Here is a 23,332-nt window from a genome sequence, read left to right as displayed (position 1 = left end):
TGTATATATCCTGATCAGTTTGGACATATGCATACATCTGTTAATACCAGTACCATAACCAAGGTACAAAACATATCCATCACCTCCAAAAACTTCCTTGTGTTTTGTGGTTTTTTTCCAGTAAGAACAGCTAACATGAGATCTACTCTCAACGTATTTTAAAGTGCATAATACCACTTTGTTAATATAGGTACTATGTTGTACAGGGCTCTAGAACTTATTCATCTTACATAACAGAAACTTTGTACCCATTGGAAAACAATTCCCCATTTCCCTCTCTCCCAGCCCCTGGCAACCACCATTCTACTCTCTGCTTCTTTGAGTCTGATTATTTTCAATACCTCATGTAAAAGAATCATGTAGTATTTGTCCTGTAACTGGCTTATTTCATTTAGCATAATGTCCTAAAGGTTCATCCATGTTGTCACAAATGGCAGGATTTCCTTCTTTCTTAAGGCTGAATAATATTTCAATGTACATATATGCCACATTTTCTCTACCCACTCATCTGTTAATGGATAGATGTTTCCATATCTTGGCTATTGTGAATATTGTTGCAATGAACATAGGGGTACAGATATTATGATAGCAAATTTTATGTCATGTGATGTTATCTCTATTTTACCACAATTAAAAAAATACACACACACAGAGTGTACCCTTGAACAACATGGGTTTGAACAGCGTGAGTCCACTTACAGGCAGATTTCTTTTTCAGTAAAAACATACTACAGTACTACTACACGATTTGAGGTTGGTTGAATCTGCAGCTGCAGAACCTAGGATACAGAGGGCCAACTGTAAAGTTCTACTTAGATTTTTGATTGCAAGGGGTGAGGAGGGAATCAGACCCCCACGTTGTTCAAAGGTCAGCTTTACATATTGAGCAAATGAATAAATACTAATTTGGGGTAATTAAAATTAGAAGAAAGCAAAATATCAGATAAGAATAACATAGAAATGGGTGGGCAGTTTGGAGTTGGCAAGTGTTCTAAAATCTTAAGTTAGGGTTTTGTTAAACATGCATGTTAAAAATTCAAGGATAAGAGGGCTTCACTGGTGGCACAGTGGTTAAGAATCCGCCTGACAATGCAGGGAACACGGGTTCGAGCCCTGGTCCAGGAAGATCCCACACGTCATGGAGCAACTAGGCCCATGCACCACAACTACTGAGCCTGCGCTCTACAGCCCACAAGCCAAAACTACTGAAGCCCGCATGCCCTAGAGCCCGTTCTCTGAGACAAGAGAAGCCACTGCAATGAGAAGCCCGCGCACCACACAACGAAGAGTAGCCCCCGCTCACCACAACTAGAGAAAGCCCACGCGCAGGAACAAAGACCCAACGCAGCCAAAAATTAATTAATTAATTAATTAATTAATTTAAAATTCAAGGATAAGAAACCAAAGCATTGGAGAAAGAAATGGGGATAAGGTAAACCTGCATAATAAAAAAGAAGGCATAATAGAACATAAAACAAATTTTTATCAGCAATCAAAATAAATGTAAATGAATTAAACTCACCTATTAAAATAACAGTCAAACAGGATAAAAAGAGGAAAAGCCCAGCAATATGCTCTTAACAACAGACAGACCTGAAGTATAAAGACATAAAGGGAAGGGGCTGTAAAATGAAATTCCTGGAAAATACAATAACAAAACACGAAAAGCAATATTATCAGACAAAAGAGAACATGGACCAAAAGACATTCACCAGGATAAAGAGGCATGTTTCTTAATGTCGTAGATTGGAATCTTGGTCCCAATGTTTCACCCCCTTCTAAGAGGATTACATATTCACACTTTTTGCCATTTAACTTTGCCTTGCCTTCTGACTGCGTGTAATTAATGTTACACTTAGGCACCTGAATAGCTCTGGCTAACCTAATATTAGTATACTAGGGAGCAGAGGTTTTTAAGGGTGTTTTTATGATCAGTCTTGCACTCTGGTGATCCACCAGAACACGTCCTGGTAACCACTGTCCTTTTAGCCTAAGCTGCAGAAAGAACACACGTGGAGCAGGTTTGAATCGATTCTGCAGTCCAGCCACCCAGGCAAGCCCAGCCTAGATAAGCTGAACACAGAACCTGCAAACCTGTGAACAGGAGAATAAATGTGTGCTGTTTCATGCCACTGAGTTTAAGAGTGGTTTGTTAGGCAGCATTATTATGATTACAATAACTAATACATATAATAAAAGAAGACACAGGAAGATGAAATAATAAAACTGGAAAAGATCACCAAGGGAAACTGGAGAGCAACAGAACCGGGCCAAGAACTGCTGGGGGAAAAAAAGGGCAGCAAAGGGGACTAAGAAAGAGTAGCCAGTGGGGAGGAAAGACCACGTGAAACCAAATATAGAAAATTTTTTCAAGCGGTTACCAATTATGCCAATGGCTACACAAAAGTCAAATGTGGTAAGACAAGAACCACTACACATATCACAATTGCAAACACCTCCACACTCACACACACTGCACATCTACCTGACAATCAGAGACAACACCACACACGTTATCATAAATCACAGACAATTACAAACATCACCATGACAAAAATATCCCATCACAATTACTCCACCACACTCAACACAACCACACCCCCATCACTGTCGCATCATCACAATCACATACACACAGGATCACAACCTCACAGACCATCATAATCACACACAGACTAACTCTCCACCAGTTTCTTGTTCTAATAACTCCAGCCACGCTCCAGGAGCGTACTCCCACCCCGAGCACTCTGCACTGCCACTACTCCAGATCCTCGGGGCCTCCTTAAAGGCTCCGCCCAGACAGCGGCGCGCGCTGGTTCAGCCCAGATTGCTTGAGGTCCTCCTTCAAGTCCCGCTCCGGGGACGCGGTAGCGTCACCTGTCGGAAACGCCCGAGTGCGCATCTAGCGCGCAGTTTCTGGGAGGCTGGGTGAAGGTGACACGCACGATGGCCCGAGCCAGGTGCCGGTAATGCCGAACCAACCCTCCGCGCCTGCCTCCCAACGGAAGTTCCACTACACAACACCTCCCAGAAGCCCTCACGGCCCGACTCAACTTCCGGCCAGAACGGAGCCGGAGTTTCCTGTGTGAGGGAGGCGGGTGGGCTAGGTCTGATCTGGTGGCTGAGCCCGAGCGTGCCGAGTTACCGCGAACTGCAACTCTGAGACCTGGCTAAACTCTGAAAGTTGCAGGAGCAGTCGTTTCGGGTGGACCCAGCGAGGGCGCTGAGAGGAATCGGCCGTGGGGCTCGCTGTGGACCACATTTCCCAGAGGGCCCGGCAGCCCGTCGCTTTTCTCGCGGGAACTCGAACTTTTCATCACGCCTGGCGGGAGCGTTAGATCCTTGAGGTGAGATCGTGGGCCCCTGGGGGAACCGGTTCAGCTCTGCAGGTTCGGACCCCCGGGGACCCGAAAGGCCTAAGTTGAGGAGACCGGAGGCCGATATGGAGCTCGGTACTTGGGCCTGTGCGGGCGGAGCGGCGTGAGAAGGGGGAGGTTATGCGACCCGTGTGCAGATATAGGATGCCTATCATTGTGGAATTGTGACTATGTCCCCCTATGGTGGTGTGTGCTTTGGTGTGTGCTTGTGACCCCGCGACACTGGGGTACTTGCAACTGTGCGAGTGTATGTATTCCGTGTTGAATTTGCGATTGTATCTGTGATACCGTGTTTGGCTCTGTGTGCGGATGTGGAGTGCGTGTTCCCTTGTTTTAAGAATGACTGCTTAAGGTATGTGGCACTGTGTGTATGGGTATGAGGCTCCTGTCAGCTGTGCGATTGTTACTCCAGAACTCTGTCCTTAGGAAATCTCTGTGAGGTTTTGTTAGATTATTGACCTCAACAGCAGTAACCTCAGCTTTCTCCTGAGACACTGGGATTGGACGGGACGCCCCATTCCTCTGATCTCATTCGCTTTTGTGCTGGGGGATGGGGATGGGGCTGACCTGTGACCTGACCAGTTTGAGCAACAAGAAGAACCTGGTGTCTTACGATGACTTTCTACTTTCCAAGTTCTATCCTTCTCCAGGTGAGGCGCAGAAGAGAAGGAAACAATGCATGCTGAACTTATACAAGCAGTTTTCAGGGTATGTTGGGGTTTCCTCTTTTCTTTCGTTCTTCTGAAAGTTAATGCTTAATAAAGATGCCGTTTGATTATAGGTTCCTATAATTTTCCCACTGGAGAACAGGATAGTTGAGCCTGCTACTGAAGCACAATAACTCCCATATACCTAATGTTTACTTATTTGGAAAATGGCTCCACTTCTGTTTGCCATGTTTTCTTCTTTTTATTTTTATATTTTTAATTTTTTTAGATTTTTTTTTTGATGTGGACAATTTTCAAAGTCTTTATTGAATTTGTTACAATATTGCTTCTGTTTTATGCTTTGGTTTTTTGGCTGCAAGACATGTGGCATCCCAGCTTCCCCACCAGGGGTCGAACCCACACCCCCTACGTTGGAAGGCGAAGTCCCAACCACTGGACCACTAGGGAAGTCCCAAATTTTCTTCTTTTTAAATGCAGTATTTATTATGACTTTAAAATAAAAGCATGATTATTTTAGAGATTTTAAAAACACAGATTACCAAGAAAAAATGAAATGAGACCACTCAAATAACTAGTGTTAACATTTTGGTGTATTTTCATTATTTTTCCGAAATCAGATTATGCTTCATTTATCATTTTATATCCTACATTTTCACTAAAAAGTATCATTCTTCTGTGTTGTCAAATGATCTTTGTAAATACCATTTTTCAAAGATACACTTTTTTTGTGAATGAGTTAGGGTTTATTCGTCAGATGAGCTGTGTCAGACATGAAATCTTTCAACACTTATTTAAAATATTTATTTGTACAAACACACATATACATAGATGCATGTAGGTTTGAGTTGCGATTTCCATAATTAATAATGAGATTGAACACCACTTCATATGTTTATTGGTTATCAGGGTTTCTTCTTTTGTGACACACCTGTTGAAATCTTTTATTTTGCTCTTGGATTATCTTTTTTTTAATATATAAATTATTTATTTATTTTATTTTTGGCTCCGTTGGGTCTTCATTGCTGCACACAGGCTTTCTCTAGTTGCGGAGAGCTACTCTTCGTTGTGGTGCACGGACTTCTCATTGCGGTGGCTTCTCTTTGTTACAGAGCGCGGACTCTAGGCGGGCAGGCTTCAGTAGTTGTGGCATGCAGGCTCAGTAATTCTGGCTCACAGGCTCTAGAGCTCAGGCCTCAGTAATTGTGGCTCATGGGCTTAGTTGCTCCGTGGCATGTGGGATCTTTCCGGACCAAGAACCTGTGTCCCCTGCATTGGCAGGGGGATTCTTAGCCACTGCGCCACCAGGGAAGTCCCTGGATTATCTCTTATTGATTCATGGGAATTCTTTATATTTTCTGGATATGGATCCTTTATTGATTATATTTTTCTACTATCTGGATTGTTTTATCACTTCCCTTAAGGTAGTTTTACGAATAAAATCTGACTTTTTTATTATATACTTTTTTATTTTTGGCTGCGTTGAGTCTTTATTGCGGTGCACAGCTTCTCATTGCTGTGGCTTCTCTCGTTGCAGAGCACGGGCTCTAGGCGCGCGGGCTTCGATAGTTAACAGCGTGGGCTCTAGGGCACACAGGCTTCGGTAGTTGTGGTGCACAGGCTCAGTAGTTGTGGTGCACAGGCTTAGTTGCTCTGCAGCATGTGGGATCTTCCTGGACCAGGGCTCGAACCGTGTCTACTGCATTGGCAGGCGGGTTTTTAACCACTGCACCACCAGGGAAGTCCCCCTAATTTTTTATCAAATATTTTTCCCTTGGTGGTATCTTTTTGTATCTTATTCAGGAAATCCTTCCCTGTCCCAAGGTTATGTAAATATTCTATATTTATATTTAAAGCGATAATCCCGTTTATTTACTTAACCTATTTTTAATTATTCTAGCTCCTCATTTGAGGTAATTTGACTTTTCTTCCTCTGGCTGTTTTTAAGACTGTCACTCTGTTTTTGGCTTTCTGTAACTCAAGTATGATGTGCCTAAATGTGCATTTCTTTTTATTTATCTGCTTGGAATTTGTTCAGCTTTTTAAATTTGTGGATAGGTATTCAGGAATATCCTCAGCCATCTTAAAAGATTGCCCTGCTTCATTCTCTCTCTTCTTCTTAGGCTCTAATTATACATAGGTTATAATTTCTCCCCTTTTTTTTTTTTGGTCTCTTACTCTCTTTTTGGTTTTTAGAGTTAATACTTGTAGCTAAAATCAAAGCAATATTAGGCAAAAGAACTTTGCCTTGTTTCAGGACAGGAGTGGAGGGCATGGCAGGTAGCTAGAGTTGTGGGGTTCTTCCTTTAACTGGTAGAAAAAAATATCTTTATTCAGTTATGTTTCAACACTTATAATCTTGGGGAGCTCACCAAATCATAAGGCTCTCAGTTCACTTTATGATTCTCATATCTGAAAATTAGAGTGTACCAAGGTAGAGGACTCAGAATAGGGATTGTGTTTTCTGAAGGTATAAATTGGGAGCTGAAACTAAATTTGGAACTCTCAATTTTAAAAATGTGTGTTTGGTACAGAGCCAAAGAAAACCAGGATGAGAATCAGTCTCCCCAAGTCTGTTCAGTGTAAGGCCTTTCTATCTGAATTTCTTCGGAAAAGGGCTGAGTCTTTCCTAATCCATTCTCCTTTGCCGAAGCCCAAACAGAGCATCTGGTTCCCCTCCCCCATCAACCTCTAATTACACTCACCATCTCTGTAATGAAGATTATTGCCCAATATTAATGGGAGTAACTCTAGGGAGGTAGTATACTGTAGTGGAAAATAAATTTTAAAAGGAATAAAATGAATTTTGTTCTTAGAAGCTAACCTAATGTTTAATCAGGAAATATCTGAAACATTCCAGGTAAAATCAGAAAAAGACAAGGGTATACAGCATTACCAATGTTATTTAACATTGTTCTATAGGTATTAACGAAAGCACTTAGACAAGAGGAAAAATTAGGTTAAAAATTAGAAAAGAGAGTGTAAGATTATTACTTTCTGCAGATGCTATGACTGTGTACCTGGAAAATCAAATCAACTTATAACCAACACTTTGAAATAAGCAGGACTCCATAGGGAGCAAGCAAAAGGATTTTCTTTCCCTATAATTTCCACTCTCAACTCTATGGCTAATGTTTTTGTTGCCCTGAATAAAAGCTTGTGTAGTCCCTATAATTGTTTTGATCACTCTTTGGTATTCTTTGGTTATTTTCAGTCACAAGATCAGTCTCATTTTATTAATTACAACCTCTAGTTGAGGATAATAATGTGCAAATTTCATTTAAAGCCTTTTCTCTGAGCTCAGGTTTGCTCCAAGCTAGAAGCTTACAGTGTGAAAAGGGGGACCTACTAAGCTGCTTTGTTTCTTTAATCTGAACTCCTCTTCACTCAGTAGTCAGTTTCTTTACTATAGTCCTCTATCCTCCTCTTCTAGGTGTTGCTCTCTAGGTCTGCTCTCTAGGTCTAGATATTGTTCGGGGACTTGCCTTTTACAATTATACTGGACTTAGTTCACTATTCTCATGTTAGTTTTCTAGTTTCAGAGTATAATACCTTTCATTTTCTTAATTTACTCTCTAGTTTTGATGGAACACTTAGGCCAGTAGCTTCCTAAGAAAAGCTAGACAGGAGATAATTTAACATTCATTCTCTATGGTTCTACAATTGTCTTTTTTTTTTTTTGCCGCACCACATGACTTGTGGGATCTTAGTTCCCCAACCGGGGATCGAACCCACGCCCCCTACATTGGAAGTGTGGAGTCTTAACCACTGGATCGCCACGGAAGTCCCTAGAATTGTCTTGATTTAATCGTCACACTAACTTGGTATTTAATCTTTCTTTTTTTTTAAATGGGTTTTAAAATTTGTTTTATTTGGGAAAAGTGCGCCTTACAAGAGGGCAGCTACAAAATACAGAGACGTCTGCAACAATTACTTGTTTTTGCTTAAAGTGAAAGAATGAGTGGTATCCAAGGAATCAAAGCAGTAGGTGGACAAATCAGGAGCATCTCCAAGTTATTTTCAGGAAATAAAACAACAAAATGCAAAGCCATAATTTCCGATCAAGGAGTTCTTCTAAGAATTTAGCTTATCTCGTGGATTACCACCCTTCCGTCCACTTTTAGTGGAAAAGCATGACTTACTATTGCAAACCAATTTTGGTATTTAGTCTTGCTTTGTATATAATCTTCATATTAGCTTTGGCTGTGTGTGGAATTCTCGGCCAGAATTTGTTGTCTTTTGTAATATTAAAGGAATCACTTCATTTTCTTGTTTTAAATGGTGCTGTTGAGAAATCCATTGCCATTCTGATTCCTGAAATTTTTTATGTGATCCACAGAAGCTTTTAGAAAGTTCTGTTTTTCCCTGATATTCTGAAATTTTACTCCAAAACATAAGGTTTTTTTTTTTTTTTTAAGTCCATCACATTTTTCCCTCTCTTGGGGTTTAAATAGAACATGGGAAGGAATTCTCATTTATGCAGACTTTACTGTGGCCAGGCACTGAACTCCATGCTTGCTATTTCATCTCATTGGAAAAGTCCACTCTGTTTGCACATTCCTAGACATACCCCTCTGTATATAGGAGATATGTCTTATATTGATTTAATCGATTCCAGCTCCTTCGATTTGATGAATAATCTCTGTCCTTTTATGTAGAGCCCCCTACCACTTCATCTACTATCATCTTTTTCTTCTCTCTTTCCATTGTGAAAGCATGTTTGTTGTTTCAGGGGTCAGTGATGTTCAGGGATGTGTCTGTAAACTTCTCTCAGGAGGAATGGGAGTGCCTGGACTCTGGTCAGATGAATTTATACAAAGAAGTGATGTTGGAGAATTTCAGCAACCTGGTTTCAGTGGGTAAGGATAACTATCCCCCCAAATTCAGAGTCTGCCCTTGGGAATGTGTCCTTTCTCCATTATGAATTACACATTTCAAGTAACCAGCAAAATTTCTGCACTCTGTTCCCCAAGGAATGGTTGAGTTGGAATGGAATGCAAGAGTTGGAAATGGGCAGCTCCACTGGGCTGTGGCTGAAGCTTCATCTTCATCTTTCTCTGGTCCTTCCCTATAGGGGCATCTCTTTGTTGATCACCAAGGGACCGGATCTGATTTCTGGGACACCAACAGCATAATCATGTCCCATGTCTTTTCTTGTGATCAGGACTTTCCAGTTCTAAGCCAACTGTGATCTCCTTATTGGAACAAGGAAAAGAGCCCTGGATGGTTGACAGAGAGCTGACGAGAGGCCTTTGTTCAGGTAAGTGAGAGGTGATAGAGCAGGAGCAGAGCCTGAGGAGGTATTACCTATATAAGATGTTATCAGAAAACTCCCCTCAAAAACCCAAGCCCTCTTCCATAAAAGAGGTATCTTGCTTTTTTTCTCTTATACTTTATTCCCAGTCCAATGTAGCAAGTACCTTCCTTTGTCATTTCTAAGAGTTATTCTACCCACCTTTTAGATTTCATTCCTTCATAGGATCTGCTGCATTTAGACTTGTATTAACAGTAGATATTCCCACCCTAAGAAGTGTGTGTGTGTTGTGTGTATGTGTTCCAATACTGGTTTTCATTTTATTGACTTTCTAAGTATTTGTTAACTTCATTAACCAGGTTGTCCTGGATAGTAGTTCATTGTTTCATTTATCAAACATTTGATTTTTTTTTCCATTAAAAAAATTCAGATATAACATACATATGGAAACTACATGAGTGATTGTATAGTGTGAAGAATTACAAGTGAATGCATCCATGTAACCACCGCTTCAGACAAGTAATAGAAAATTACTAACACCTTAGAATCCTTTCTGCCCTTTCCCAATCACTAGCCTCTTTGTCCTCCTCTTGACTTCTAACTCCGTGAAATAATTTTGCCTTTTTCTGAGCTGAATATAAGTGGAATCATACAGTATTTATACTTTTGCCTTTGTTTTTTCTCAACTTTATGTTTATGGGACACATCACCCATGTTATTGCATATAGCTGATGTTCATTCTCAATGCTATGCTGTATTCCATTCTGTGAATATATTTTATAGTGTGTATTATATATTGCTAATTATTATAAATAAGTCCTTTCTACTATTGACCGTTGGGTTGTTTTCCAGTTTTTAGCTATGTGAACATTCCTTTGGTGCATATGTGTACACATTTCTTTTGGGTGTATACCCAGGAGTGGAATTACTGGTAATAGGATATGTGTTGGTTCAATTTTAAAAGATAATGCCAGTTTTCCAAAGTGGTTATACCAATTTATACTTCCACTAGCAGTATGAAAGTTGCTATTCCTCTGCATTCTTGCCAGTTCTTTTTTTTTTTTTTATTTAATTTATTTATTTATGGCTGCGTTGGGTCTTCGTTGCTGCATGTGGGCTTTCTCTAGTTGCTGCAAGCGGCGGCTACTCTTTGTTGCAGTGCACGGGCTTCTCAATGCAGTGGCTTCTCTTGTTGCGGAGCACAGGCTCTAGGCGTGTGGACCTCAGCAGTTGTGGCTCTCAGGCTCCAGAGAGCAGGCTCAGTAGTTGTGGCCCATGGGCTTAGTTGCTCCGTGGCATGTGGGATCCTTCCGGAACAGGGCTCGAACCTGTGTTCCCTGCATTAGCAGGTGGATTCTTAACCACTGCGCCACCAGGGAAGCCCTTGCCAGTTCTTGATATTGCTAGACCTTTTAATTTTAGACATTCTGCCAGTGTATGTGTGTGTGTGTTCTGTGACTTGCCCGTTTAAGTTTCTTGCTTCTATTCATTAGGTTGTCTTAATTTTTCTTAGTGATTTGAAGGAGTTTTTTGTATATTCTGTATATGAGTCTTTGTAAATATCATCTACCACCTTATAGCTTACTTTCTTATCCTTTTAGTGCTGTCTTTTGATTTTATTAATTTTAAGTAGTCAGGCTTATCTATCTTTTCCTTTATAGTTGTTGCTTTTTGTGTTCTGTGTAGGACTCATTGCCTACCCCAAAGTCATGAAGATGCTTCCTGTGTTATATTCTAGTAGCTTTTTTGTTTTACCTTTTACATTTAGATCTCCAATTTCCTGGAGCTGATATTTGTTTATAGTTTGAGGTAGGGGTCAAATTTCATTATTTTTCCATGTAAATATCCAATTGACCAGACAATGTTTACTGAAAAGACTTTTTCCCTTTCTCTATAATGCTACCTTTGTTATAAATCATGTATTGCCGTATCTGTGAGTCTATCTCTGAACTTTATTCTGTTCCATTGGCTTGTCTACCTTTGTCCCAATATCACACTATAAAAGTACTGTAGTCTATAATAAGGCTTATTTGGCAGAGCAAGCTCTCCTGCTTCTTCTTGATAATTTTCATATAAATTTAATTTATTTTATTATAACTATTTTTCATAAATTTATTTTTAAATTTTTGGCTGCGTTGTGTCTTTGTTGCTGTGCACGGGCTCCTTGTTGTGGTGGCTTCTCTTGTTGCAGAACACAGGCTCCAGGTACACAGGCTTCAGTATCTGTGGCTTACGGGCTGTAGAGCGCAGGCTCAGTAGTTGTGGCACATGGGCTTAGTATCTCTGTGGCATGTGGGATCTTCCCAGACCAGGGCTCAAACCCATGTCCCCTGCATTGGCAGGCAAATTCTTAACCACTGTGCCACCAGGGAAGTCCTTATATAAATTTTAGAATCAGCTTATTAATATTCACACACACATAAAAATAACTGCTGACATTTTGATTAAGGTTAAAATAAAGTTATACATCAGTTTCTGGAGAATTAACATTTTGGAACAGTCTTCTAAAAAAGTTTGATTTTTTAATTTGTGCAAGTAGTCTGCTAGGTGCTACATAGTTTAAAAAATATGTAGACTTATTAAGAAATTCATTGTTTAATGTGGGAGCTAGAACATTTCTGTAAATAATTTCTACAAAGTAGAATTCAGCAAACAAGAAGAACAAATAGGAAGCTCAGAAAAAAGTTATAAAACAGTCAAAAAATACATAAGTGGTATTGATTCAATAGAAATTAATTGTTGGATCCTTGGAAGTAGATGTAACCTATCGAGATAGTGATAGAATTAGACCATGCCTCCATTGAGAGAGAATTCTGGATTCAACAAAGCTCTAGGAACCTAGGCAAGAGTTTGTGAATCTCCTTCCTTGCCCTCCATAGGTCTCAGCTAGCCTTAAATATTTTATAAGCAGGGATCCAGAATTTTTTTCCTCCATAAATTGAATCATTTTCCTCTCTATCATCTGTAAAAGAATTGAGCTTTCTTCATTGATTTCTGGTGCCATCTTTATTGGATAATAAATTCGCATATATGAGTCTTTCTCAGCACTCTACTGTCTTGTTATGGTATAATGCCAGTACGAGTGTCATTATTTCTTTGGTTTGTATTTTTTAATATCTAATATCACCTTATTTTTCAGATCCAAGGTTTACTTAGCCTCTGGAGTATTTTTGCTTTTTTTGTTTTTATTTCCCTGTGTCTCTCTTATTGCTTTTCCTCCCTACCAACTTGCTTACTCACTCCCTTCTCTATCTTTCCTTGACCCCATACTTTTCCACATGATCTCTGTTTATTCTTTTTCCACTTTTTTATAATTAATTAAATAGTATTAAATATATAATGTGAAAGGTAAAACTGTTTAAAAAGGAAATTTTTTAATATTTAAACTTTTTAAAGAGAAAATCTTTGTGAAAAATAGATAAAGATAACTTACCTTAAACTCCAAAAGTAGGAGCACGAAGTCTACCTCAAGGAAGTTGTCAGCGGAAGCCTGGATAGCGGTGGAGAAGAGCTTAGGCCCAATGGCGACTGTGGAAGCAAGCAGCAGCAATGGGAAAGGGCAAGGGGGTCGAGACCTCAGTTACCTTTTACTGATTGGAGGAGGTGGCAAAGCGCAACTTCCTGAAGGACATGTGGCTGGTGATCCACGGGCAAGTCTGTGATGTCACCTGCCTCCTTAAGGAGCTTCCTGGTGGAGAAGAGGTTCTGCTGGAACAAGCTCGTGGAGATGCAACTGAAAGCTTTGAAGATGTAGGCCGCTTGTCTGAGGCCAGAGAAGTGCTCAAGCAGTACTATATTGGTGATTTGCCTCTGAATTACATTAAACCTGGAAGTGGGGGACTTCCCTGGTGCTCCAGTGGGTAAGACTCTGTGCTCCCAAGGCAGGGAGCCCGGGTTCAATCTCTGGTTGGGGAACTAGATCCCACATGGATGCCTCAACTAAGAGTCCATGTGCTGCAACTAAGAAGCCCTCATGCATACCATAACTAAAGATCCCATGTGCTGCAACTAAGACCTGGTGCAGCCAAAATAAATAAATATTTTAAAAACAAACAAAGAAACGTGGAAGTGGCAGCAAGGACCCTCCAAAAAGCAACACGTGCAAAAGCTGTTGGTCGTATTGGATCTTCCCCATCATAGGTCATGTTCTCTTAGGTATTCTGTATCGTTACTACACAGCAGAGAGCTAATCCTCCCAAGGAGACCTTGTTGAAATCTGGAAAGCATATCCACTTGGGAATGAGGACTAGAGGCTTGTTTGGAGGTTGAAGCAGTGCCTTCTCTAATCCTGCTAATTGTACTCTTACCCTTCGGAACCCAGACTGTTGGCCAGATATCCACCTCAGCCCTGGGCCAATGTCCAAGTCATTTCTTAGAGCCTTACTCTCAAAGCACCTGCTCATTGTTCTGTGTCCTTGCCGTTGTTCCCTCTCTTTATTCTTTTCCGTGGGCACCTTTATGTTTCAAAATTTCTTTTGTAATTACAGTCCACATGTCCTAGTGACATTGCCCTTTGGTAAAATTGCTTTCCAGTACTTTGAATTCATATTAGACATACTTAACAGGGCATCACACTCTGGTTTTGAAGCTTTTCTTTTTCCCTTTTTCTTTTAAGTAAATATTGTTAAAAATAAATAAAACTCCAAAAGTACAAACCATACAGCAAAAACATGAACTGGAAATACATCAGAATTAAGGATTTCTGCTAAATGAAGGACACAATAGATAAATTTAATGCACAGTAGACTAGAAGATACTTGCTAATTAAGAGGAAGAAGTTAGTGACCCCAATAAAAATACCAATAAAGGTTAACAAGACTAAAATGCTAATAAGCCCACCAGATGTTCATACTTATTAATAATTAGAAATGCAAATGAAGGCAATAATGAAATATCACTTCACTTATTAGGCTAGGAAAGTAGAAAGCTGGGTAATGACAACTGTGGGTGGGGACAAAGAAATTCTTATGCACTTTTGGTGAAAGTATACAGTGGTGTTGCCTTTCTCTACAGCCATCTGGTACTACTTAAACAGGTATACATATGCCCCACTTTGGGGTATATATCTAAAATTGAAAATAATGCAAAAGGATAAATACTTCATGTCTTTCAAATGTCATACCAGTGCATCATCTATCGGGTCCATTTGAGGATTATTTAATTACCTTGGGAAATGTATCATTGTTTCACTTACTATTTACTACTCATTAGGGACCAGGTTCTCTTAAAATTAGATGTTAAATTTAAAAAGATTGATAAGTTGTGAATGATTCGTCTGGTGGAAAAGGTAGCTGAAGGATATGGTTTTATTATCCTATAACACAGTAACTCGTTTTTGTATCCAACTTAGTGATGTTATTCCTGCATTCTTTAGGGTACCATATGAACTCAGTCTCTCCTAGATAATTGGAACTAGCTTGATCATTCCTCTGCCCCTCTCATTAATGAGTTAAATAAATCTTTAAAACATGCTTAGCATATTCTGTTTCATTGGTTTACGTGATTGTCTTTATGCCAGTACCATACTGTTTTAACTGCTGTAGCTTTGTTTTATACTTTGAAATCAGAAAGTGTGATACCATTAGCTTTCTTACACTTCCTAAAGATTATTTTTAGCTCTTCCAATTTTTTTTCTATTAATATTTCTATAAAAAATGCCTTTGGGATTTTTATAGGGATTGCGTTGAATCTGTAGATTAAATTTTAACAGTATGAACTCTTCCAGTCCACAAGCACTCGATCACTTTCCATTTAGTGTCATCTTTAATTTCTTCAATGTTTTATGGTTTTCACTGTACAAGTCTTTCATCTCCCTAGTTAAGTTTATTCCTAAGTATTTAATTCCTTTTTTTTTTTTTTTTTTTTGTGGTACGCGGGCCTCTCACTGTTGTGGCCTCTCCCGTTGCGGAGCACAGGCTCCGGACGCGCAGGCTCAGCGGCCATGGCTCACAGGCCTAGCCGCTCCGCGGCATGTGGGATCCTCCCGGACCGGGGCACGAACCCGTGTCCCCTGCATCGGCAGGCGGACTCTCAACCACTGTGCCACCAGGGAAGCCCTTTAATTCCTTTTGATGCTATTATAAATGGAATTGTTTTCCTGATTTCCTTTCAGATTGTTTATTGTTAGTGTATAGAAACACTATAGTTTTGTATCCTGCAACTGAAAACTAAATTTGTTTAATTCTGACAGTTTTTATGTGGAGCCTTTAGGGTTTTTTCTATGTCATTTTCAAATAGGGACAATTTTACTTCTAAGTTTGTTGAGAGTTTTTAATCATGAAAGGATGTTGAATTTTATGAAATGCTTCTTATCTATTGAGATGATTGTGTGATTTTTATCCTTTATTCTGTTAATGTGGTATATCACATTGATTTTTGTATGTTGAACTATCTTTGCATCCTACAGATAAATCGTAGTTGGTCATGATGTATGATCCTTTTAGTGTGCTGTTGAGAATTTTTGCATTTATATTCATCAGGGATGTTGGCCTGTAATTTTCTTTTCTGTGACTTCCTTGTGTGGGTTTGGTCTGAGGGTAATTCTGGCTTCATAAAATGAGTTTGGAAGTCTTCCCTGCTCTTCAGTTTTTTTGGAAGAGTTTGAGAAGGATTGGCATAATGTGTGGTAGAATTCACTAGTGAACCTCCCAACAAAGAAGAGCCTAGGCTTTTTATTACTAATTCAGTCTCCTTACTAGTTATAGACTTTCTATTTAGACTTTCTGTTTCTTCATGACTTTCTATTTCTTCATGATTCAGTCTTGGTAGGTTGTATGTTTCTAGGAATTTTTCCGTTTCCTTCAGTTTATCCAGTTTCTTGGTGTATAATTGTTCATAGTATTCTCTTATGACAGTTTTTATTTCTGTTATATCAGTTATAATGTCTCTTTTATTTCTGATTTTATTTGAGTCTCCTCTCTTTTTTTCTTAATCTAGCTAAAAGTTTGTCAATTTATCTTTTCAATAAACCAACTATTAGTTCCATTGATCTTTTCTGTTGTTTTTCTACTCTCTATTGCATTTATCTCTGCCCTAATCTTTATTATTTCCTTCCTTTTGCTAACTTTGGGTTTAGTTTGTTCCTTGAAATGTAAAGTTAGGTTGTATATTTGCAATTCTTCTTTTTCAATGTAGGAAGTATAAAATTCCATTTTCATACTGCTTTTTCTGCATCCCATAAGTGGTTTTGTTTGTCTAAAGATATTTTCTAATTCTTTGGGCCATTGGTTGTTCAAAAGTGTGTTTTTAATTTCCACATATTTGTTAATTTTCCAGTTTTCCTTTTGCTGTTGATTTCTAGTTTTGTTCCATTGTAGTCAGAAAAGATACTTGATATGATTTCCATCTTAAATTTCTTAAGACTTATTTTGTGAACTAACATGTCATCTATCCTAGGGAATGTTCCGTGTATGCTTGATAAGAATATATTCTGCTGCTGTTAAATGGAATATTCTATATATGTCATTTAGGTTCATTTGCCCTATGGTATTGTTCAAGTCACTTTTCTTTCTTGATTTACTGTCTGATTGTTCTATCTATTATTGAAAGTAGGCTATTGAAGTGTCCTGCTGTTGTATTTTTGTCTATGTCTCCCTTCAGTTTTGACAATGTTTGCTTAATATACTTAAGTGCTCTTATATTGGGTGCAGGTATGTTTATAATTGTTATAGCTTCCTGGTGAATTGACCGTTTTATCATTGTATAATATCCTTGTTTGTTTTTTGTGACAGCTTTAGCTTAAAGTCTGTTTTAGCTTAAAGTCTATTTTATCTGATGTAAGTATAGCCACCCTTGCTCTCTTTAGGTTACCATTTGCATGGATTATCTTTTCCCATCCCTTCACTTTGAGCCATTATCTGTGTTCTTAAATCTAAAGTGGGTCTCTGGAGGACATCATATAATTGGATATTGTTGTTTTCTCCATTCAGCCAGTCTCTTTTGATTTGAGAGTTTAATCCATTTACATTTAAAGTTATTATTGAAGGATTTACTATTGCTGTTTTGTTCGTTGTTTTCTGTTCTTTTTGTAGTTCTTTTGTCCCGCTTTTCCTCTCTTACTGCCTTCCTTTTGTTTCTTTGATTTTTTGTATTGATATGCTTTGAATCCTTTTTATTTTTCTTTTCTGTAATCTCTATAAGGTATCTTCTTTGTGGTTATCATTGGGCTTTCAAAAATATAACAGTATGTTTTAAGTTGATAACAATTTAACTTCAATCACATACAAAAACACTTTTACTTCTCACTACCCACACTTTGTGTTATTGACATTGTGCTCTTCTGGTACATAGATATGTTCACCAACCAGGAAGCTTCCCCCAATCCTTGCCAAGTTTTGTACTGGGTGTGTCATTATGTGGGGAGTGGTGACCAGTCCCATCCCTTGAAACTAAGGGTCCATTGTGAATCACCTCCCTATCATAAATTCAGGTATGATCAAAAGTCACTTGTGAATAACAAGACAGTCTAGTGGTTTTTGAAGTTCCAGTGGTTTTTGAAGCTCTGCCAGGAACTGGAAACAAAGACCAGATGTATTTTTTGTATCACAGGTATGTATATTTTCTGTTAATTCTTTCTTCTCAGTTCAGTACCCATGCCCACAGCTATGCTGGATGTTCCTGAGTCCAGATTTTCTCTGGTTCCATTTTTCTAGATTTCTAGTTTTCTGTGAGAATGAACAACTATAATCATCCTGTCCTGTGGGATGGGGAGGAGATACAGCCTTTGAATTCATCCTTCAGCTTTTACTGTTCTCTGCACTCCACTATTAGAAGTGCCTGATGCCTCCAGTTCTTGTGCATTTGTAGGGATTTGCACCATGAATCAGTACTGTGGAATTTACCCACTGTTGGCTCAATTTGATATTCTCCAGTCTGCAGTCACTTATCACTCATCCATTGGCTTTCCAGTTTCCAAGTTTTATTGCTACTGTTTCTTCTCCAGTATCTTTTGTCCTAGTGGGGTTTTCCTTTCCCCTTGTTAAGCTTTTATTATAATTTTCCTGTGGATTCGTGAACAAGAATTGGTAAATTTACATATACTGTCTGCCATTTTTAACAGAAATTATGCCCCCCTTTTATTAAAAATACAGTTGACCCTCATTACTCACAGATTATTTATGAATTCACTTATTCCCTAAGATTTATTTGTAAGCCCCAAATCAATACTTACAGTGTTTTCATGGTAATTAGCAGACATATGCCGAGCGGCAGAAAATGTTGACATGGAGTTCCTGTTTTCTCACAGAGAATGTTTCATTCTTACTCTCTTCTTTCTAACACTCAAGGTTCCTCCCTTCTTAGTAACTGCCATGACTTGAAGATTCCATTTCTCTTTCCCAGCATCAGCATCACAGAATTCCAAGGCAAACTATTTTCAGTGAATCCCCTACATACATGAGGCTCTATTCACAGAAGAAATTTACGTGTCCTCCATTCTCACCAGTTTCATTCAGCACCCTAGACTTGTTGAGGGCTGTCCCCCAGTGTGAATTTGCCAACAACATACCCTTTGCTTAGAGCTGCTGACCCTCTCCCACCCCCATTTATACATTTCAACACATTTATTCCTCAGTAGTCCTATAGGTATGACAGTTATCCACAAATAACAAAACATATAGTATGATGCTCTGTGTATGAGTATATGCTTATATAAATGTATATATGATTAGAATCACTGTTTAATGTGGAGGATGGCCCTGAATAGTGTGGATTCATTGAAGTTGCGGGTGATTCTGATCCACACCAGGATTATAGAGTCATCTACTTCCCTAATTAACCCTCTTCAACTTCCTCTGTTGCTTCTCCTTAATGTCTGTGCTTTTCTTATCAATTTTACAAATTGCCTAGCCATATTTGGGAACTGTCTAAGCATTTACTTTCCCGAATATTTTCAGCTTAATCTTTGCATTTCTTTTTCAGAAGTTTAACCTTTCCCAGCATAGGAAAAATGAGCATATGCCTTTTTATTTTCTTCCAGATCTGGAATCCATGTGTGAGACCAAGTTACTCTCTCTAAAGAAGAGACATTTTAGTCAAGTGATGTTTACGCATGAAGACATACCCACTTTTATTCAGCCCACGTTTCTTATTTCACATCAAAAAACTATTAATGAAGAGAAGCCCTGTGAATGTAAAATATGTGGAAAGGCCTTTAATCAAAACTCACACTTTGTTCAACATCAGAGAATTCATTCTGCTGAAAAAAACTATGAATGTAAGGAGTGTGGGAAATCCTTTAGTCGTGGCTCACTTGTTGCTCGACATCAGAGGATTCACACTGGTGAAAAACCCTATGAGTGTAAAGAATGTGGCAAGGCTTTTAGTTGTAGTTCATATTTTTCTCAACATCAGAGGATTCACACTGGTGAGAAACCCTATGAATGTAAGGAATGTGGAAAAGCCTTTAATTATTGCTCAAACCTTAATGATCATCAGAGAATTCACACTGGTGAAAAACCCTATGAATGTAAAGTATGTGGAAAAGCCTTTACTAAGAGTTCACAACTTTTTCCACATCTGAGAATTCATACCGGTGAGAAACCTTATGAATGTAAGGAATGTGGGAAAGCCTTTACTCAACGTTCAAGGCTTATTCAGCACCACAGGATGCATACTGGTGAGAAACCTTATAAGTGTAAGGAATGTGAGAAGGCCTTTAGTAGTGCCTCAACACTTACTAACCATCACAGAATTCATGCCGGCAAGAAACTCTATGAATGTAAAGAATGTGGAAAGGCCTTTATTCAGAGCTCAGAACTTATTCAACATCAGAGAATTCATACAGATGAAAAACCATATGAATGTAATGAATGTGGAAAGGCTTTTAATAAAGGCTCAAACCTTACTCGACATCAAAGAATTCACACTGGTGAGAAACCTTATGACTGCAAGGAATGTGGAAAAGCCTTTGGTAGTCGCTCTGACCTCATCCGCCATGAAGGAATTCATATTGGATAAATGATAGGCCCTTATGACTGTAAGGAGTGTGGAAAGGCCTTTGGTAGTCACTGTGACCTCACCCACCATGAAGGAATTCATATTGGATAAATGATAGACCCTTTTGATAACCTTTATAATAATATATTTTAAAACAGGTAATGCAAAAAATAAACAAAAAATCCCAGATAATGCATGATCAAAGTTCCTCTCTGTAGTAGTTTTCTAGGGCTACTATAACAAAGTACCAAGTACCACAAAACTAGGTGGCTTAAAACAACAGAAACTTATTCTCTCAGTTTTTGAGCCTTGAAAACCACAAAGTTGTTGGCAAGGTTGGTTCCTTCTGGGGCTTTGAGGAAGAATCTGTTCCGTGCCCTTCTCCTAGCTTCTTGTAACAGTGATTTTTGACATACCTTGGCTTGTAGACGCATTGTCCAATCTCTGCCTCCATCTCCACACTGTGTTCTCTCTGTGTCTCTTCTCTCATATGGACACTGGTCATATTGCATTAGGGATCACCCTAAGGACCTCATCTTAACTTGATTATATGTGCAAAGACCTTATTTCCATGTAAGATCACATTCACAGATACCAGGTGTTAGGACCTCAGCATATTTCAACCCGTTACACTTTGTTAACACTATTTTTTCTAAAGTATTTGTAATTTTATACATAAAGTTAATCAAATGTATTTTAAAATGTGAATTCAAGGTCTAAATTAAACTCCCTTTTCCCCCCAAAAAGATTCTATCCCAAAACTACTTATTCCATAATTCCTTCCCATTTATTCTCTGCTTTGATTATATAGTTTGTATTAACTTATGTTTTAGGGCCGTCTTTTCTGTATCTGTGGCCTACCAAATTACACTGTAAATTGTGTTACATAGGCTATCTATCTTTGAATTCATGGTGGAATTATAACTTTGTTTTTGAAGGCAGCTGTATTCTTTTTTCCTTTTGTAAAATTAATATTTTCTTATTGTAAAAAAAAAAGGACACCAAGAAAAAAATAAAGATTATTTGTAAGCCTACCAAACAGAGATGACTACTTCAAATTATCACAACATATCCTTACAGGCTTTACTTAGTGTAATTGTGACATGCATGCTGTACCATAACCTGCTTTTATAATGCTACTATTTCAGCAAGTATAGATGTTTATGTATCATTCCTTTCAATGGTATCATAATAATCTTTTCTGTGATTGACTATCATTTTGCTAAATAACTACCAATAAACATTTTGGTGCCTGTTTAAACTTTGCAGTTATAAAAGTTGCCTTCTAAATGCAACTTTAGTACTTTTTTTGTTTGAAACTTAAAAACATTAAATATCAGTGCTGAAATAACTGATGAACATTTTCTTCCTATAAAAAATTGCCAATAACTCCCAATTCCCTCATAATCACTATTACAGATTTGTTTTTATCCTTTGAGACTTTTTTAAAAATTTTATTTTATTTTTGGCTGTGTTGGGCCTTTTTTGCTGCATGTGGGCTTTTTCTCTGGTTGCAGTGAGCGGAGTCTACTCTTCATTGCGGAATGCGGGCTTCTCATTGCAGTGGCTTCTCTTGTTGCGGAGCATGGGCTTCAGGTGCATGGGCTTCAGTAGTTGTGGCGCACGGGTTTAGTTGCTCCACGGCATGTGGGATCTTCCTGGACCAGGGCTCAAAACCATGTCCCCTGCATTGGCAGGTGGATTCTTAACCACTGAGCCACCAGGGAAGCCCTATCCTTTGAGACCTTTTAAAAAAACTTTTTTACATGCATGTACATGCAACCAAATAAGTAAATGCTTGTAGAAAAAGTGCTGCTTTATAATTTTTTTTGTATAAATATATACTGATGATGTGTGTCTTGGATTGCTGTAAGGATAAATGAGTTAAGTGTAAAATGGTTGGGACTCTTACTAATATATAGTAATTAGCTGATAGTTATCCAACGTTAGCAGTAATATTTTCACTGTTATTATTTGTGGAAAGGACTTTTACCATGTTTCATCATGTTCACACCTCAATTTATATCAAAGAATTTATAATGAAAAAAGACCAGTGGGTATAATGTTTGTAGAAAAGAATCTCACCAACACTCCTTATTCAGCATGAAGTTTAAAAAGAAAATTAAAATCCTAAGTGAACTCAAAGACAAAGAATGGGTGAATAAGCCTACATTCACACCTCATATTTCATGCTGCACAATTTCAGACCCATCAAAAAAACCTATTTATAGTAGTTGAAAACACATTTGTCAAAAAAGAGCAAAACATGAAATATCAATAATCACTTCCCCCTCAAAGCAGAACACATGTAGGTCACATTCTTTTCCAGAATGGGAAAAAAAGTATGATAGCCAACAATATCTGAATATTGATAACACCCCTCCAAATATTAGTTAAGAAGGAAATCAATCCCTGAATTATGTATATATGAAAATAAGCACATTATGTAGAAAAATGTTGAGGGTTGACAGGCAGACAGATCTGTATTTAGATTAAAATGTATAGCCTAATAGGCATGTGGATATTAAAACATGAAGAAATTATTAATAGGGAATTCTCTGGCAGTCCAGTGGTTAGGAGTCCACGCTCTCACTGCTGAGGGCTGGGGTTCAATCCTTGGTCAGGGAACTAAGATCCCACAAGCTCCATGTAACAGTCAAAAGAAAAAAAATTAAGTGAACTAAATGTACAAGACAAAATGCTAGAAAAATAAAAGCAAACTAAATCCAAATATAGAAGAAAAGGTATCAGTAAAAAATAAAAGGCAAAAATACTTCAAGGAAAAAGTAAAATTATTTCTTTGTCAGAAAAAATATATATAGATACAAGCATTGCTAATTCTGATGGAAAAATTAGAAGACAGATGAATACATAAATTATATATGGACATAATGATGTTTAGAGAGATTAATGTATTTACTAATAACTGGAAATCAAGCAAAATATGTGATATTTATAGGAAAATGTAATGACAGAATTAACTCCAAAAGATGTAAACCCTTAATAGACCCAAACAACGCAGAAATAATATTTTGATGTAATCTCTACTTAAAGAGATCACCAAGCCAGATCATTTTATGGGCAAAATCTATCAAATATTC

The 23,332-nt window shown here is 38.2% G+C and overlaps 2 protein-coding genes and 1 pseudogene across 5 annotated transcripts in view; 2 read left to right on the top strand and 1 right to left on the bottom strand.

Annotated features, from left to right (window-relative positions):
• Nucleotides 1–3,011, bottom strand: part of ZNF568 (zinc finger protein 568) — a 39,446-nt gene extending 36,435 nt beyond the window's left edge. The window contains exons 1-2 of one of the 3 annotated variants that reach the window (XM_032614499.1): nucleotides 2,878–3,011; nucleotides 1,523–1,593 (exon numbers count right to left, since the gene is read on the bottom strand). Coding sequence is in view for 1 of the 3 variants with exons in the window: in XM_032614498.1 (XP_032470389.1) it covers nucleotides 2,878–2,902 (25 nt within the window). In the remaining 2 variants the exon portion in view is untranslated. Of the gene's footprint in view, nucleotides 1–1,522; nucleotides 1,594–2,737 lie in introns of all 3 variants that reach the window. The other 2 variants (XM_032614500.1, XM_032614498.1) reach the window with 2 other exon arrangements.
• A 68-nt stretch (nucleotides 3,012–3,079) lies between these two features.
• Nucleotides 3,080–21,582, top strand: ZNF829 (zinc finger protein 829). 2 transcript variants are annotated; one of them, XM_032614606.1, is made up of 4 exons: nucleotides 3,080–4,085; nucleotides 8,775–8,901; nucleotides 9,207–9,302; nucleotides 19,273–21,582. In XM_032614606.1, exons 1-4 carry the CDS (start codon nucleotides 4,053–4,055, stop codon nucleotides 20,250–20,252), a joined length of 1,236 nt encoding a protein of 411 aa, XP_032470497.1. In that variant the 5' UTR covers nucleotides 3,080–4,052; the 3' UTR covers nucleotides 20,253–21,582. The 2 variants fall into 2 exon arrangements, with proteins under 2 accessions (XP_032470497.1, XP_032470498.1); XM_032614607.1 differs by having other exon boundaries at nucleotides 3,080–7,866.
• Nucleotides 12,731–13,546, top strand: LOC116744004 (annotated as a pseudogene).
• Nucleotides 21,583–23,332: the final 1,750 nt, after the last annotated feature.

This window comes from Phocoena sinus, chromosome 19 (assembly GCF_008692025.1).
Source record: "Phocoena sinus isolate mPhoSin1 chromosome 19, mPhoSin1.pri, whole genome shotgun sequence".
Taxonomy (NCBI): domain Eukaryota; kingdom Metazoa; phylum Chordata; class Mammalia; order Artiodactyla; family Phocoenidae; genus Phocoena; species Phocoena sinus.
The sequence above is the reverse complement of the archived record's forward strand: the minus strand, read 5'-3'. Positions and strand labels throughout refer to the sequence as shown.

What these genes read in the sequence shown, in the direction of transcription:
- ZNF829 (XM_032614606.1), top strand. Translation starts at nt 4,053, where the DNA reads ATGCATGCTGAACTTATACAAGCAGTTTTCAGG. An exon ending in CAGCAACCTGGTTTCAGTGG is followed by an intron (nt 8,902 to 9,206) that starts GTAAGGATAACT and finishes TCTTGTGATCAG; the next exon opens with GACTTTCCAGTTCTAAGCCA. An exon ending in GACGAGAGGCCTTTGTTCAG is followed by an intron (nt 9,303 to 19,272) that starts GTAAGTGAGAGG and finishes ATTTTCTTCCAG; the next exon opens with ATCTGGAATCCATGTGTGAG.